This window comes from Sceloporus occidentalis, unplaced genomic scaffold (genome assembly GCF_023333645.1).
Source record: "Sceloporus occidentalis isolate IW3139 unplaced genomic scaffold, rSceOcc1.0.p SCAF_2, whole genome shotgun sequence".
Taxonomy (NCBI): domain Eukaryota; kingdom Metazoa; phylum Chordata; class Lepidosauria; order Squamata; family Phrynosomatidae; genus Sceloporus; species Sceloporus occidentalis.
Window position 1 is genome coordinate 162,807,159 of NW_028316982.1, and position 19,089 is coordinate 162,826,247.

Here is a 19,089-nt window from a genome sequence, read left to right on the forward strand (position 1 = left end):
AGTAGTAGGTAATTTATTAGGGTTTGAGTGTTGAAAGTGTTCTGAAGTATTCTGTTTTGGCTCCTGACATCTGTTACCAAAGTCCCAATTCTGAGTTCTTCCCTTTAGGGAGAGAGACAGAAGATGCTTCAGCTGCTCTTGGGAGCAATGTGGGACTAGAGGAACACTTAAGTCTTGAATTGTGCATGAACTCCACAAAATTTGCTACGTAATGCTAAGTACAGCTCCTATGGCCTTTGAAAGTGTGGGCTGGATCCAAGAAAAGCATTGATTATTATTGTATTTTGCTCTTACCTCCTTGTTTGTTGTTCTTGGTGTTCTTCCATTCCTGAAGATGGTGAAGGGCAAGATGAAAAAGAAAGGAACTCCCCCCCCTTCCTTCATACACACAATTCTTTGCCTGATGGAACTGAGGAGATCCTCTCATGAAAGCAGCATATATCACTTGTGGGATTAGGAACTCTACAGTTAGATTAAATGTGTATCTGGGTGCATAGCCTGATGTGGATTTGGATGTGCATCATCATGCATCTTAATGAGAGCATTAACATCTGTGAAGATAGAATGTAGCTAGAGATATTGTTGGGTATTTAAGGGCACTTATAATATTCCATTCTTACAGTTAAAGGTTATTTTGAGGCAGAGAAATGGCTGAGAGTGTGCATTCTCAGAGTGCTATTTTCCTTACTCTTTGGAGGTTAGGCTCAAGGCAAGCAGCTTCTTTGGAATGTCCTTTATTCTTGAGTCTATCTTATCTATAGGGAACCTCTCCAGTCTTGTGTCTTCCTCTCTTAGTGGTCAGTGCACCCTGTGTGTGCCATCTGCTTTACAAATTAGGGATATAAATACCTATTTCCATGTAAGTATGTAGAGGATTTCACTTTTATATACACCTTCCTGACATCCACATCTTGATTTTACAAAATCGAATTTAAGTGTTTGTCTCAAACATGTATTTTACTTATGCATCCTTTCTGAAATTCTTGGTGCATGGTCATTTCCCCCCCAGACATCGGGCTAGGAAGTGATTCTGTATGTGCAAGGCCATCCTCTCACCGGATAAAGTCATTTGATTCCTTGGGATCCCAGTCTCTACATAGCAGAACTTCAAAACTTTTTCAAGGCCAGTATCGAAGTCTGGTAAGTGTTGAGCCTTTTTAAATCTCTCTCTCTTCACTCTCCTTAATTAGTGTTGCAAAGTGAGAAGCTGGACTCAGATTCACAGATATTTGATAGTTACCTTCTCACCTATCAGTAGCAGGAACTTTTGAAATTCTGAAAAAATGCACTGTTTTGATAGTCAGTATCTGCCTTCAGATACTTCATAGTCATGGACCACAGTTGATAACCCAACACTGTAAAGTTAGCTTGTACAACAGCCTGGATTGTGGCCAAAGAATTATAGAATTTTTGTACTGTAAACAGAGATCAGGGCTATGTTTTCCTACCATGTTATTTATGACATGCTGAGCAACAGCTTAAGCTGTTATACATGAGGAACACCCTTACAGAGAATGTATTAAAATAGCCTGAAGCATGGAGTTAGAACATGAGTTGTTTCTGCTTAGTTCAGCCTTAGCTGTAGTTCAGGTAGGTAGAGACTCAGTTACTAAATGGTTCATATAAGAAATTTTAAACATATGACAATTCACAATTATCATTTATATAGTGGGCTAGAGCAAGCAAATAAGTCTAAAAGAGTTAGAATCAAGTTGTAGGCATAAGTATTCTGGGACAAAAGCACTAAATGTTTAATTGTACAGTTGCACATAGATATAGGTAAAGAAGCAGCTACATTGACTATTTTATACCTCTCATTAGGCTAGTTTTGATCAAGATTTTTTATTATTATTATTATTTTGACAAGTACCTAAACTTGTGTATTTCACTGATTTTATCACTTCTAGGATATGACAGATAACAGCAACCACCAATTGGTGGTAAGGGCAAAATTTAATTTTCAGCAGACCAATGAAGATGAACTTTCTTTTACAAAAGGAGATATTATCCATGTTACAAGAGTAGAAGAAGGAGGCTGGTGGGAAGGAACTCACAATGGCAAGACAGGATGGTTTCCTAGCAATTATGTAAGAGAAGTGAAATCAAATGGTGAGTTCTATGAGGAAGCTTTACATACTGTCTAGCTTCATTTTCATGATGGATTTCTGTGTAACTATACATAAGGTTTGTGGCTATGCAGCCCACCCCAACTCACATAGATAATACATATGAATTCTTTGATCTACCTTTTGGTACATGAAAGCACAATACCAGATGGCTTATTTTATTCTTGGAACTTTGTAGACAGCTGCTAAGGTATATCATTATGTACAGCTGTACAGAATACGCTTGCAGTATTACAACCTCAGTAGGTCCCACATACTAGGAAATAGGTGTGGCTTCTGAGCAGATTTAAGCCCCAGCACTTTGTGCAGCTTTCTTTTAGTACAGTGGCAGGCAGTTGTGGAAGGCAATTTTTTTTGCCCTCAAACTACCACAAGCAATGTTTTAATCAATTGTTCCATTTATTAACATTATAATTAGAATGAAATCTATTTTGGAAGGTTTATGACCCTGATATCTACTTACGTAATATAGCAAATGTGTTATTTGTCCTCACAAGGAAATTACTACAATTTCCGTCTATTCTAAAAAAATTCCTGTTGATTTGACTCAAATCACACAAGCATACCTGGACATAATAGCCCAAGTTATGGAAGAGCTTTGTGTCTGTGCACTTGGCTTAGTCCTTCATAATTACCATCAGTTAACCATGGTTACATTTTATTCTCAGTCTGCAAAACTATGGTTAACAGGTCTTTTAAAAAAACAAAACATCAAAACATGGATCAAAGTCCTGTTGTTATTTTTTAAATACTGGAATCAGAGTTTTAATGCAGTCCAGGCTTCCTACAGTAAGTACAATGTACCTGTCCTGCACGCAGGTGCACTATATGCAGCTTCAGCTTACGCTGAAGCCGCATAATAATCAAACATATGGCACGTGTGCCTGTGGCATGCACATCACCGCCAGCACATGCCCCATTGTTTTCAATGGGGTGTGAGCATACACGGAATTCCCCTTATGCGGGGGGGGGGGGATTCAGGAAGGATCCTCCGCATAAGGGAAGGGTCCACTGTACTACATACTGTATATACTCTTGTATAAGTCTAGAAATTTTGGTCAAAAAATGGACCCCTCAAAACCTGAGTTGACTTATCCACGGGTCAATGTAAGACCTGTACTTTAACACTTAGATAAAAAAGGAACCATCCCCTGGTGAAAGGCAAGAGCGTAACCTGTCCTGGAAGTACTGACTCCGCTCTGTTCTCTAATTCATCCAATCTTTAGTGTGAGGACAAACAGTTATGACTGTTGGCATTTTGTAAGTTCTTTGGTATTGTTTTCCTTTGGCTCCTTTATTACATGCCTGTAAGTTTTACTCTCGACTTATCCATGGGGCATATCAGAATGCGTAATTTTGGTCCCCAAACCTGCCCCCGACTTATACTTGAGGTCAACTTATAGTTGAATATATATGGTCGTTTTACTGAAAAGGGAAGGGGTAGCTTAAGATAGAACATGCAGGCAAGACTTCCGGATGTCTTGGTTTATTAAACAAATATATGCTTATCTTCAGAGGCCATAGTACTCTTTGTACACCTTAAGTAAGTGCTTCAAAATCTTGTCGTAAGTGCATTAAAAAGAGCACTTTGTTTGACCTCTAGTGTTTGAACTTTGAAATTACATTCAGTTGTGACAACATTTTATGTATTTCAGAAAAACCTGTCTCCCCCAAATCAGGAACCCTAAAGAGCCCTCCAAAAGGGTTTGACACATCTGCTATTAGCAAAAGCTATTATAATGTGGTGAGTGATATTTCTCCGAATTTTATTTGCATAATTTATCAGTAGCTTCTGGCTCAGGAATGGAAGATTGTTTTCCTAAAGGGTTGTCATCATCTGTAAGAACGTATGCATCTTAAACTAGGCATCTACAATTTGTGTTCAGCTAATATGCATGAAGCTTACTGGCCATTTATACTTAACAACCACACATGCCCCCTATGTTTGTAATTCCAAGGCAGGTGACAAAAGAAGAGCTTGCTGAAACCCTGGTATTCTACTATATATGGCTTGAAAACACAAGCTTAAAAGCCTGCCTTAAATTTTAAATGGGAGAAGATTGATGCTTACAAATTTGTTAGTATTTGGGAGATTCCTTCCACCCCTTAAACATGTATCCAGTAGTATTCAGTTCACACACTCACACACAAGCATTGATTATGTATCTGAAATGGAGTAATGCTCAGGATTTTTAGACCTGTTTCATTTTTATGCGATTCAAGTCAGGTTTTAGGAGTTACCAAAACTGAATTGAATATTTGAAAGCAACACAGCCATGATCTTGATTTCCCCCCTCTTGTACCTTCCTTTCTCATTATAGCCATCCTTGTTGTCTGCTTTTAGTATTGCAAAATGAGAGAATGATGTAAGGTAGAAGGGAAAATTCATTTTGGCTTACAGACCTATAGTTTTGCACTTAGCTAGAACAAATCTACAAATGCATGTAGAATTTGAGTTTAATGTACTCTTTATCTTAGAAGAGGGTGCAGCTGCATGCAGTGGGATCAATGTCATTTCTGCTTTGCAGCACTTTTAGTTTGCTGAAAAGTGGCATGAGACATTTGTGGTCTCAAGGGGATAAAGCTTGGACAAAATACTGCTCTAGTAGTGCAAATTAATAGATATTTTGGGGCGTATTGTTGTTCCAGTTTTTTTCTTTTTTTGTTTGTAGAAAAACAAACCCTGGACATGGCAAGTGGCTGAAATTTAAGGACTATGAAATGCCCCATCTTAGTGCATAAAGGTTAATTGCAGTGTAATTTCCTCACTAGGAAGAATGGGTATAACAACACAGTTTAACCCTTTTTTGTTGTTGTGTGCCTTGAAGTTGTTTTCGATTTATGGCAACCCTAAAGTGAGCCCCTTTCACAGGGTTTTCTAAGGCTGAGAATATGTGACTTGCCCAAGACCACCCAGTGGGTTTTCATGGCTGAGCAGGGATTTGAACCACGGCCTCCAGAGTCGTAGTCATAGCAGTGGTTCAAACCACACTGGCTCCTATCTAGAGAAGTCTACTTGTACCTATCTAGGGAAATACTAAAATCTCTTCCTCTCTATCACTCTTTGCCTTAGGACTTATATCTTTCTTTTCTTCTTCGTCTCTGTGAGTGGATTAAATAGAAGTCACAGTTTTAAAGTGAACTTTAAAAAATAATTATTTAAATTATATATTTTTTAAAAAATTGAATTGCTACATTTCTCTAAAATAACAACTAATTTAATATTAAATAATCCGGATAGTTTGCTAGTCCTACAGTTAATCTGTCCAAATAACTGATACCATTATCAATAATTTTTGATTTTAGCAGTTTATGGTTTGTGTTGCAGTCTACTTCTGGTCTTGTTTTTGCAGAGAAGATGGACTTTTTCCATCCTCAAGGCTTGATTATAATAATGCAGCAATAGTGTAAACAATTAAGTATTGATGGCCTGTGGTGTCAGGAGGGAGGGGACATCTATGGGTTGCACCTCACACCAGTCGGCAGGAACTTTTTTCCTCCAACAGTCTGAAAAAATTGATCAGGAGGGCTTTAAACTGAGTTAAGTGGCAGAGGGAGGCAGTATTTTGGAAGGCAGGTGTTAATCAAGGGCTGGAGATAATACTCAAAGTGTTGCAGAGGGAACAAGGTAAATAGTGCAAGGGAAAACCCAATAGAGGGAGGGGAAAACCTTTACACAGGCAGCTAGTGGGGAGGACTCATGGTCTTAGAAGTCTCTACATAAATGCACAGAGTATGGGAAATAAACAAGATGAACTTGAATTCCTAGCACAACAAAGTGAATGCAATATAATAGGCATCGCTGAAACCGGGTGGGATGACTCTCATGATTGGAATGGAGTATAACCTTTTAAAGAGAAATAGACCAAACAGGAAAGCAGGAGCAATAGCATTATATGCTAGGGGTGTTTACACCTGTGAAGAGATCCAGGATTTGAATGTTGGAAGCCAGGTGGAGAGCATCTGGATAAATATTAAAGGGGAGGGAAACAACATGGATGCTATTGTGGGATCTATTACAGACCCCAAAGTCAGGCTGAGGAATTGGATTATGCCTTTCTAGAACAGATGACCACACACTCAGAAAAGAGAGCTGTAGTAGTGATGGGTGACTTCAAGTATGCTGATATTTGCTTTAAGTCAAACCCGGGGGGAAATTTTAAGGTCTAGTAAATTCCTCACTTCCCTGAAAAACAGTTTCATTGTTCAAAAGATGGAAAAGGCAACAAGGGGGTCAGCTATTTTAGATCTGATCCTAACCAATAGGGATGACCTGATTAATGGGGTGCAAGTCATGGGGTCCTTAGGTGGGAGTGATCATGTTCTCCTGGAGTTTGTTATACAGTGGAAAGGAGAAGCATAGTCAGACACCCATTCTAGACTTTAGGAGAGCTGATTTCAGTAAATGTAGGGAAATACTGGGGGTGATCCCATGGTCAGGAATACTAAAAGAGAAAGGAGTTCAGGATGGGCGAGAGTTTCTCAAAAGGGAGATGCTGAAGGCACAGTTTCAAACATTGCCAATGAGGAGGCAAAATGGGAGGTGTTTCTAAAGAACTTTTCAATTGAGCTAAGTTTTAAATGGGACATGTATAAGAAATGGAAAAAGGGGGGAATCACCAACGAGGAATTTAAACAAATAGCATGTATAGGGGTAAAGTGAGAAAAGCTAAAGCACAGAATGAGCTCAGTTTTGCTAGAGAGGTTAAAAACAATAAAAATGGTTTTTTTGGGAGTTTTTTGGGGGTTATATCTATAGCAGAAGTAAGAAGAAGGAAATGGTAGGGCCACTGCATGGAAAGCGTGTAGAAAATTGAGAAATGCTAACAGGGGACAGAGAAAATACAGAACTATTAAACACTTTCTTTGCCTCAGTGTTCTCAGAAAAGGCAAAGGGTGCTCAACCTGAGGAAAATGAAGCAGAGGATATAGGGGAAATTCAGCACAGAATAAGTAAAGACGTAGTACAGGAATACCTGGGTAATCTAAATGAAGTTAAGCCTCCAGGACTGGATGAACTACATCCAAAGGTATTAAAAGAACTGGCAGAAATAATCTCAGAGCCGTTGGCAATAATCTTTAAGAACTCCTAGAGAACAGGAGAAGTCCCAGCAGATTGGAAGAAGGCAAATGTCTCCATCTTCAAAAAGGGGAAAAAAGAGGACCCCATCAATTATCATCCAGTTAGTCTGACATCAATACCAGGAAAGATTCTAGAGTCGATTATTAAACTGAGAGTTTGTGAACATTTAGAAGGGAATGCCATGATCACAAAAAATCAACATGGGTTTCTGAGAAACAAGTCATGCAAATGTCTTGTTCATCACACAGAGGCTCAGTCTGTATGCATTAGGAACAGCTGGTTTCACATTAAGCATTGTCACCCTGAGGAAAGGAGGGAGAGGAATTCTTGCTTGCCATGTAGGAGTGGTGTACCTTTTTGTACACATAGAAATTCTGTGTATTTTCTGAAATAGGTCTATTGATAAGCTCCCATGGGCTTGTTTCAGCTTTTGCATTTTGAGCACTCGTGTGTGGCACTGAATCAGAAATCATTGACTTGTTTGCAAGGTGGACATTTATAGGTTGGGATTATTTTTAAATACAATGTTCTTGACTTTTTCATTTGATAGTGGCTTTTCCTTCTTCTTGAGTGAAAGAGTATAGGTCATTAGAAATCATTCCAGTTCTGTTTTGCTGTGTTATTCTCCTTCATGGGGTGCATCTGCACTGTAGAAATCATGCAGTTTGACACCACTTTAACTGCCATGGCAGCTCCATCCTACAGAATTCTGGGATTTGCATTTTTGTGAGGCATCAGCACTCTTTGTTAAGAAGGCTAAAGACCTTGTAAAACTACAAATCCTAGGGTTCTATATTATGGAGCTATCGTATTTAAAGTGGCATTATTTTGGCATTATAAATTGCCTTATTTATATAGTTTAGTTGCACCTGTGATAGCGTCACACACACACACCCTTTAACAATTGGACATAAATGTCATTTTGAAATAACTTTTTCTTTACACCTGACATTGGACAAACTTTTTTTTTTAAAACCTACTTTAAACCACACTCGGGTGAGAGCTTTTATTTTAGGGAGGGAATACATTGGGTGTTATAGAATCATAGAGTTGGAAGAGACCACAAGGCCCATCCAGTCCAACCCCTATGCATATGAACTATTAAGACATACAGTACTTGATTTTTCCCCCCATGCCTTGTGACTGAGGCATAGCTCACACTGGATGAATTCATCCCTCTGTGCTTTTCATTTGTGCTGCAGACTGTAAAAGGTTACCATGTCTGTGAAAGCAATTCACATTTCGTACCTAGTTTCATCAAATGGTCATGGAGTTTTCAGAACAAGGTCTTTGAACTCTCATGGGGTCTTGCAGCAGCCAGAATCTGCAGAAAGCAAAAAAGAAGAGAAAGGTGATTATTAGAGCAAACAAGCATGGTAGTGAGATAACAAATTGTGAGCTGCAGCTATGCTGAATGTGTCATATTATTGCAATTGGATCTTTGTACCTTCTAGGATACTGTAAACATACCGTGTTCTGCAGCTTTCCCTAATGGGAGATAGGTAATTGATTGTGAAGCCTATGTACTGACAGTGACACGCTAAGATCTTATATGCATATTTCTTAGTGCATTAACACATGGATACCAGACTGTGATGTTTCCAGGGTGCTTGATAAGCACAGGTCTAGAGTTTAGACATAGATATAGTTAAATATAGTTAAAGTTTAGATATAGATTTAGATATAGTTAAAACTGGAGTGCATGTTTGTTGATGGGAACTCAGTTTACTGTCAGTTAAAATGTAAAAAGTTGAAAGTATTAATAGTTTGATATTGTTTATATATACTTGGTCTTTTCAGGTTAGAGAGAATAATTCTGCATCTTCATATATAGTTCCTTTGATCTCTTGATAGGTTTCTTCATTTTGAAAAAGGAAGTTTAGTTTCCAGTTGGAAATTAGATCATTAAGATAGTTTGTCATGATTTATGCGAAAATGGTATAGCCATGATGTACATGTCTAGCATATTTCTGTAGCTGTACTCAAATGCATTAGGAATGGTTCTGCATGATCATTGTCTTAGGATCCTCTCCCCATTGCATTTGCTGCATTTTTTTTTGCCTGTTGCTAGTCGATGATTGTAGTGCGTAGTAACAGTGCAACATTTTCTTGTACGCTGCTCAGCTTTATGTGTGATAGTGTTGTAGTCTACTGACATTTCATCATCATCTTTTGCAGTGCAAGATATAATTTATTAATCTTTCTGCATCTTGAGTGGAAAGTGTGGTATTACACTTTCAAAACTAGCTAATTAATAGCTTATGTGTTCTTTGTGACATCTGTTCTTCCTAGTGCTTCTTACAGAATAGGGACATTTTAATCTTTGGGGCAGGAGTCAAGTTACCAACAAAAGAATGAACTCAGAAATGGTCTCCCTCCCCACCCCTCCTCTTCAACTGAATAGGCCTATTCAGGGGAATAAAACAGCGTCTGGCAACACTAATGAAAGAAGCAGTGAATTCTCTGTTTTAAATAGTTCAGCATGTCACTAGTTTCATCAGGTTTTCATACAGGCATGAATAACTGTTTTATGTCCCAAACAGACTGTAAACTGCAGCATTGGACAATGTGGTTGGTCTAGTACATCTCAAGATCACAGGGTTACTAGGAGAGACACTATTGGGGTACCATAATTGTAATAAATTGGATTTTGAAAGAATAGCAGCCTGGTGTCTTAAAAAGTAAGAAAAGATAGTTGTTCTTGAAGGATGCAGTGGTCCTGGCTGCTACAGACTATCTTGTTTTAAACTGACATAAGAGCTGTTTGAATATCTAAAATGAGGGAAGTCTCACTGTTGGAGTAGCCCTGTTCTTAATGTATGTTTTGTCTGTAAGCTGATTTCAGTCCTGCTTTTACTCCTGACTAGATTCTGGCTGCATCATACTGCAGAAATAATGCAGTTTGACACCACTTTAATTGCCATGGCTCAATGATATGGAATTTGAGGATTTGTAGTTTTATGAGATAATTAGCTTTTGCTGTCAGAGTTCTGGTGCCACGACACACTATAAACCCTAGCATTGAGTCATGGTAGTTAAAGTGGTATCAAACTGCCTTAATTCTGCACTGCAGATACAGCCTAAATCCATTGAATCAGTGGGATTTCCCTATATATGGACTCACTATTGAATTATTGAGTCAGTGGGTGTACCATAATTGACAGTATCCAAGAGAATTCCCGCTTCTCTGTGTGCACACACACATACACTCTTTCTGAACCTTCTTGGAGCTTCACTATAAACCTTTTGGTGACAAAGATATTGAAAGAACTATGAGTGCACGTAGTTTTCCAGAGAATAAAAAATGGTGGTCTCTCTTATTGCTCCATTTGCTGCAGTGCTGACTGTAGATTGTGGCAAAGCCACACCAAGGCTGGAAGGAGAACTACAAAGCATGGTACTGTTTCTTGTTTTAAACTTGACATTAGTTAGTCATAATTCTCTACAAACAATTAAGATCCTGTAAACAAAACCGGTCAGTACTGCCTCTGCTAACTGTCAGCACTTGTCATAGATTTTACGCAGTACCTTCCAAGGCCTAACTCAATATTAACCTTGGATTGTGCCCTAATATTTGATAGGCAGATTATATGCTCTGGCACTTCCCTACCGTCATGATCCTCTTTTATTTCTTCAGTATTTTGCCATTGCTTACTCTTGTCAACATGCCCCTTCCAATCCACTTTCTCTACCATTACAGTCTCCAGGTTCTGTGATAAGCTACCACAAAGAATAGTGGTGTTAAACGTTTAGTGTTTTTTTTACTGTCATTTTAAAATTACAATTGTAAGTCTTCATGTATTGTAGGTGCTACAAAACATTCTAGAAACAGAAAATGAATATGCTAAAGAACTACAGACCATGCTTTCTAACTACCTGCGACCATTACAAGCTAGTGAAAAGTAAGTACATTTTCCAATTGAACAGAACATATGTATGCTGGCAATTATAAGAGTTTGGACATAACATATGAGCCAGCTTGTGTTTTTAAGGGCCTTCCGTTGTAGGTGATCTTTCTACCACTGGGGCTGAGATGTACCTGATGATTGTTATATCTTTCCTGTGAAAACACAGTGGAGACAACAGGTGTTTAAACTGGCCTTCATCTTCATGCAATAGCAACTTTACAGTGTTTATGAAAATTCTGTGACATCTTAGCGTGGGAGAGTAAGAGAGCTTTGTTGAGAGATTTATACAGTTAGTGAAGAGCTGTCATTGATGCTGGCATATATAACTAGGCTGCCACTCTGAGTAGCATGTTGGCTGCTCCCCCCCCCAGCTTCTAGTTGGTTTGCTAGTGTTGCCCAATTATTATATTCCCCATTCCCACTCTTTTAGCTAACTGAGCTGAACTGGCTTACTTTTCTGACTGGTTTCTTGTGCAAGATAAAGAATACAACAAAAACAGCTCTCCAAATATGTCTGTATTGCAGAGGATTCTGGATCACTTGTTTGTATAGTGGAGCTGTTGAGTAGCTTTCAGATGTTTTGAGGGAATAATATAAAATGCATATTCCTTGTGGTGGGAAGCTCTACTTTATGCCATCCTTGCTCTCCAGCTTATTGAGTCCAAATGTGAAGCAGCAGGGATATGTGGGGAGAGGTTATGCATCTAAGGCACATAAGAAAGTAGAGGATTCTCTGAGTTTCAACAGCAATAGCAAGTATGTTTCTATACTGCTTATCAGTGAACTAAGCACTCCCTAAGCAGTTTACAATCTGTAAGCTAATTGTCCCCAACAAGCTGGGTATTCATTTTAGCGACCTATCTCAGGGTCAACTCAGCCTGGCCTCTTTCCAAGGTTGCTAAAATGAGTACCCATCTTGTTGGAGGCAATTAGCTTATAGATTGTAAACTGCTTAGGGAGTGCTTCGTTCACTTATAAGTGATATAGAAATGTACTTGCTATTGCTATTGCTATTGCTATGGAAGGATGCAAGGCTGAGTGGACCTTGGAACCCCTGGGATCAAACTCACAACCTTATGGCTTGTAGTACAGGCATTTAACCACTGTGCCACCAGGGTTTAGAAGTGAGTTCCCCATGGTAAACTGTATTTTACATTATAGGAGGTGAGGTTTTGTACAGGTTTTTAACCTTCATTTTCTTTTTTCCTTTGCTTGGCTCCAGGTTAAACTCTACAGATACTTCTTATTTAATGGGAAATCTAGAAGAAATCAGTTCTTTTCAGCAAATGCTTGTACAGTCTTTAGAAGAATGCACCAAGTACGTATTGTATAATTTCATAATCAAGTGCTCTGTGATACTTTACAAGTTAATAAACTGTTTAGAATTATGCCTGATATACCTTAAGGAGTTGTTCATTTACTCTGATATGTTGATTTAACCATCTGTCACAAGAAAAGAATTGGTTTCAATCCAATTTTGGATTTATATATATATATCCAAGGAAAGCTTTAACAATAATGGGGAATGATAAGAGGCATTACATGATTTACAAGCAAAAAAATCCCCCTTCCCTTATATGGTGAACTATGCAATTACAAAGATAGAATCAATAATATGGTACCTCACAATATATAGAACAAAGAACGTGCAAGAAACTTTGTGTCTACATTCTTGTTTAATTAGAATCTTTCATTGTGGGGTGTTGACAAGCATTGGGGAAATAATCCTGAGAGTTAGTGAATATTGAAGAGATTATTTTGTTTTATCCTTATTTTACCTGTTTTATTAATATATTATCAGTCTTGAACTAAATTAAATAGGCTCAAATCCATAGCTGATGTGAGTATATATAACTTGGTGATGTTATTACAAAATGCAGGGCCAAACTAGATGTTCATTTTCTAAATAAGAATGCTACCTAATGTGGCTTTAAAGTGGGAGTGATGTGTGAGTGTTGTGTGCCTTCAATTTATTTCCAATTTATGGCAACCCTAAGACAAGCCTATCATGAGGTTTTCTTGGCAAGATTTGTTTAGAGGAGGTTTGCCATTGCCTTCTTCTGAGGCTGAGAACATGTGACTTGCTCACCTAGTGGATTTTATGGCCAACTTTTAATGTCACACTGATACAGGAGCAACAAAATCTTTCCCTTCCTTGCCTCATCATACCGGATTGTCTTAAGGTATTTCCCCTGACTGCAGAAGTGAGCCAAGCTCATGAGGAAATGTCTGAAAACATTCAAGAGTAGCTAGGTCAGTTGGGAGAATGGCATTGGTTTTCCTTCTACTTTACTGTGTGCTCAGTAGGATTTTGAGTAGGATTTTGCTGTGGGAGTGTGGAAAATTTGAATTACAGAATTGAATGGGATGTTATAAGGACTAGGTAGTACAACTCTCAGCCGTGCAGCAAGACACAACTAAAGTATTCCTGAAGGATGACCATCCAACTTCTATTTAATAACCTCTGAAAAGGAGAGTCTTTTTCCAGCTGGTGTGGTTGATGCATATTTGTTAAAAGATGCTCATGTCTAGGTTGGCTTCTAGTATCTTTCTTTTCATTTACGGTTTTACTGTATTAGCAGTAAGGAAATGGCATACGTCAATATAAATATATAGAACTTGACATGCTAAATAACACAGGTGCACAGTGAGTTCTTAGTGACGGTAGGCTCAAAGTCTATGAAATATTTCCCCAAATCTTTAGGTTCTTCTTTGTAAAAACTAAACAAAAAAGTGTACAGTTTCATATAATGCCTCCACTCTTTTTTTAAATAACTCACCCACTTCTCCATCATCTGTCATTAAAAATCTGTATCTGGCTTTTGAAGCTCCCGAAACAATGGCACCTTTAGTGAATTTGAAGTACATTTGCAATTAGGTATTGTTTTTAAAAATTACATTGATACTACTTTATTTCAGGTTGCCTGAAACTCAGCAGAGAGTTGGTGGTTGCTTTCTAAATCTGATGCCACAAATGAAAAATCTGTACCTTGCCTACTGTGCCAACCATCCGTCAGCAGTAACAGTTCTTACAGAACATAGGTATGTAGATCTAGAAATGCTATAGAGGAGGAAGAGTTTATGAGATTGCCTTATTTCTATTTAGTGATGTTCACCTATTAAATTATCTATATTCAGTGTGTGTATACAAGCTCAGGTATTTGTGATAATTTTTGTGTTTCTGTTCATTTGTGATCAGTACTCAGTACAAAAGTTTTCTTAAATCAAGGATAGAGATCAAATGTATAAGTGTATTTGAAGGAAATGAGCACATGTATGCTAGTATGCATTGGCTAATACACATTCACTTTGGGTAAGCATATGAAGTGTGGCACCTTGTGCTGTGCCTGGAACACATTTTTATTGTTGTTATTATTTTTTTTGCCTCTAAAGATATCAGTTTTGAGTAGGATTTTGGTGTGGGAGTGTGGAAGATTTGATTCATGGAATTGGCTGGGACAGTAAGGACTAGGTAGTGCAACTCTCAGCCATGCAGCAAGACACAACTAAAGTATTCCTGAGGGATGACCATCCAACTTCTATTTAAAAACCTCTGAAAAAGGAGAGTCCATCACCCTCTGACTATTCCTCTGTTGAACATCTCATACAGTAACTATATTCTTCCTGATGCTTAGGTGAAATCCCTTTTCTTGTAATTTGAATTCTTTGGTTCCTGTTCTTGTCTCTATTTTGCTCTTACATAAATTACAGAGTTGTAAGAGATGACAATGACCATCCAGTCCAACCCTCTGCTATGCAAGAATACACAATCAAATTATTCCTGAAAGATGAGTGTACAGCTTCTGTTTAAAAACATGCAAGCAAGGGGTGCATCCACTGCAGACATAAAGCAGTCTGACACCACTTTAACTGCCATAACTTTATCCTACACAATCCTGGGATTTGTAGTTTGTTGAGGCACCTGAACTCTTTCTCAGGCCAGGTTGAATTGGATCCAAAACACACTTCAGAAATAATCTAGTTTGAGACTGCTTTAACTGCCTTGGCTGAATGCTAGGGAATTCTGGGTACTGTAGTTTTGTGATACATTTAGCCTTCTCTGTCAGAGAGCTCTGGTGCCACAATAAACTGCAATTCCCAGGATTCTCTAGCACTGTGCCAGGCCAGTTAAAGTGGTCTCAGACTGGATTATTTCTGCATTATGTTTTGAAGCAAGGAGACTTTACCACACTCTGAGGTAGCATATTCCACTACTGAACAGCCCTTACTGTCAGGAAGTCTTTCTAATGTTTAGAATCTCTTTTGATATTTAAAAATGGCCATTGTGTCACATCTCAGTATTCTCCTCTCCAGGCTAAACCTATCAGCTTCCTAAACCATTCTTCATTGCCATTGGTTTTCAGACCATTGTCCATTTTGGTTGCTTTTGTCCGAACACATACCAGCTTGGCAATATCCTTCTTGAACTGTAGTACGCAGAATTGTAAGAGTTAGAAGACTAAGGGCAGAACAATGAGAGTGTGTGACCAAGAAGCACAAACTAGAGAAAACAATGGAGGACAGCATTACAGCTCATACCATCCATAAATACATCAGTCATTTGTGAGCTGTTTTGAGGTTTAAGGTTGACACAATGAGACCCGAAAATGTCTTCCAGCCTGGATTTTTGTGGCAGCAAACAGGATTTATACCTTAAATGTATATCTGATTTATTAAACCATTCTGTGCTATTACTTTGTTCTGTTTTGAGGCTTTTTATAATTACCTCAATTGGTCCATTTGTTGTCTTCCCTCCTTCCCTCTCATGAAATATTTCTCAGCAAATCCCCCCCCCCCCAAATATTTTTTTAATTTCATTATAAAAATATTGCTGTGAGGTAGAGGAATTAAGTAACATTCAATCAGGACTAACAAGTTTATTTTAGCATGGGCTTTGTAGATTACAGTCAACATTCTCAGATACATTGTCAGAATATTTCATTAGCGTTCTTACTTTATTTTTATAAGTTATTGTGGATAGACAAAAGACACTTTACACAATTGAACCAGGCAGAACTACTGAATTTACCAGAAATCATCGCCCAATGAAAGCTCCAATAAAGATCCTGAGATACGTTTCTGTATAGTGTAGCAGTGTAGTATTTTTTATGGATAATAGCTTAACCTTTTCTTTAAAAAAGGCACACAAGACCCCCAGATTCCTTATTCCTGTTGTTCAACAGATTTGAATGTTTGAACAGAAACATAACCAGAGGAACCTGTTTGAACACTGATATGTTCTTTTGTGTGGCCATAATTTCTGGATACAGATTAGCAATCTGTGTACAGTATACATATGTTTGATGTTAGGTGTGAATAACTGCACATATACATTGAGTCTTTCACCTGAATGTGAATGTGTGGAAGGTAAAATGGCTGGTGTGAGGTGGGTATATGCTCAAGTCCTATCTTGAATACTAATAAGCACCTGGTATTATCAGTGACCTTTGTGTGTTGAACATGAAGCTCTACTGACTATGTTTAGAGGGATTTTTAACTGTAGAGTTCCTTTGATTGGGAGCTGTGCCTTACCAAGATTTATCAGCTGTATGTGGTTATAAGCTTTCTAAAGTCTCTGCTGCTTCCAGATGGTGGAAACATCCAGGAGAACACTGGGACATGGTTTTTGTGCTCACATATCTACATATTGTACTTCTGTGGAGTGTGATGTGTTAACACCTCATCTCTCTTTCTCTGATTTGAAAAAAATAGTGTTTGTAACTAAACAGAAGTGTATTGGTCATGTCTGTTCCTTTACATACCTGTACAACAAAAATGCACTTTGAAATATTTTGCAAGGAGTAGCTTTGAAGATTAAAATGACATGACAGAAACTGCAATAGTCAGATGAACATTTTTAGTAATTAGCTAAAACAAGCTTTCTGTCCTTGTTCTACTTATTCATTTCAGTGGGACTTATTTCCAAGTAGGTCTTTATAGAATTGCAGCCTACGCTGTGCAGATTTACTTAGAAGTTAAAAACCTGAAAGGCGGAACAGTACTGTATCCAATCAGACTGTCTAGTCTGGTGTCCCGTTCCCACAATGGCCAATCAGCTGTCTTTGGACAGCCTGCAAGTATGAGATGAATCCAGTAATCAAGCCCTACTTTTGTATTCTGAAGCAAGTGATTATTTTAAGATGTACCGTCTATACTGTGTCATTACTCATCCTCTATAGAGTTCTGCAATTCAAAGGGAGAGGAGAGGCAGATTGCCAGGAATCTGCAGCTCCTGATAATGGAAATCTCTCTGAGGTCCAATAGCCAGGAGCTGAGGCAAGTGGGGACCCTGCTCCCCACCAGAAGGCAGAGGATGAAGTGACATGCCTGCATCTTTCGTTGAATGTGAAAGAATCACCTACCCCAAAGATTGTTAAACCAGAGACACTAATTAATTAGTCCCCATGTATATTTGAAATAGCTTGCCATAAATCTCCCAGCAACTCTTACATGTTTTCTCTTCATTGTTCTCAACTATCTTACCTGGGTGGAGATCTGTTACTTTCATGTTTCTTTGACCTTAAGCTGGCTACGCTTTGACGACTTTGCTTATTCCTTGTTGGCTCTTGTAACTGAGTTGCTGAGTTGTTAACGATTCCTGGATTGGCTGATGACTGCCATCTTATCTTGCCCTTCGTCTTGTTGGATAACCTGTGACTGTACTGGACTGAGTTAATTGCTCAATGACTGCTGCCTCTTAACCTCCTGCCCAAATGCTGCATGGCTGAGTGAGCTCCCATCACTAGTCCCAGCTCCTGCCAACCTATTAGTTTGAAAGCATGCAAATGCAAGTAGATAAATAGGAGATAGGATAAAAGGAGTAGATAAAAAGGATATAAATCCTGGTGGGAAGGTAACAGCGTTCTGTGCAGTCATGCTGGCCACATGACCACCAGAGCCGTCTTTGACAACGCTTAGTTGGCTTAGTAACAGAGATGAGCACTGATACAGCTCTCTCTGAGGCCAAGTAGCCAGGAGCTGAGGCACCCCCGACAGACAGTTACAATTAGATATTCATGTTAAGGGGAAACCTTTAGCTTTACCTTTTATATTAGTTATCATATCATCCATATGTTTGTCTAATTTCTTTTCAAAGCTGTTCAGATAGGTGAATATCACTACATATTGTGGAAACAATTTCCATTGTTTAACTGGTTTTATTTTGAAGAAGTACTTTCTTTTGTCTGTCCTTATCCCCCACCAAATTGTTTGAAGATATGTATGAGACAGCAGTTATAAACATAGTTTATACATTATAGAGGCATCTGTCAGGATAAATAGTAGAGACGACTGTCATGGGACCTTCTGGGTAGTGCCCCCCTGTTGGTGGAACATGCTTCAATTGGAGATGTGGTTAGCTTTCTCCCTGTTTTATTTTGGGTGCTCCTTAAAATGCTTTTATTTTAGGCTACCTTTAATTTAGAGTGGCACACTGGTGGCTTGGCTGCTGTACATTACTTTTAGAGGTGGTGTTTTTAGATTTTATGGTTAGAATATCAGGCTGAAATTATGATTTTGATTCTTTTTCCTTATTGTTTTTATTACTTACTATTTTAATTTTAGTTTGTATTGTGTATTGTGTAAAACTGTATTTTGAAAGATGGCTTATGAGTCATTTAAACAACTTAAGAAACAAAGATAATTGTATAGCACCTCCATGTTCAGAAACAGTATATCCCTGAACATCAGTAGCTGGAAACAACATTTCCCCGAAGCTCTTTGTATGGGTGGTCCGAAAGCATCTGATTGGTCGCTGTGGGAAGCAGAATGCTAATTATTTATGCTGTTGATTGATATAGTAGAGAAGCTCTTGTTCCTGTTCTGTTTTGATCATTAGAAAATATTTTCAGAATCCATGTATAAGAATATGTAAGTGTACTCAACAACATGCTACAGTGAACCCTTGGCATCCACTGAGATTTGGTTCCAGGACCCCTAAGGATACTAAAATTTGTGGATGCTCAAGTTCTGT

The 19,089-nt window shown here is 38.4% G+C and overlaps 1 protein-coding gene across 5 annotated transcripts in view; it reads left to right on the plus strand.

Annotated features, from left to right (window-relative positions):
• LOC149319207 (rho guanine nucleotide exchange factor 7) overlaps positions 1-19,089 on the plus strand; it is a 121,798-nt gene that overhangs the window by 38,270 nt on the left and 64,439 nt on the right. For all 5 annotated transcript variants that reach the window (XM_089511276.1, XM_089511278.1, XM_089511277.1 and 2 more), the window contains 6 exons: positions 1,010-1,140; positions 1,908-2,109; positions 3,782-3,870; positions 11,017-11,111; positions 12,340-12,435; positions 14,037-14,159. In XM_089511276.1, the coding sequence (XP_089367402.1) occupies positions 1,010-1,140; positions 1,908-2,109; positions 3,782-3,870; positions 11,017-11,111; positions 12,340-12,435; positions 14,037-14,159 (736 nt within the window). The remainder of the gene's footprint in view (positions 1-1,009; positions 1,141-1,907; positions 2,110-3,781; positions 3,871-11,016; positions 11,112-12,339; positions 12,436-14,036; positions 14,160-19,089) is intronic.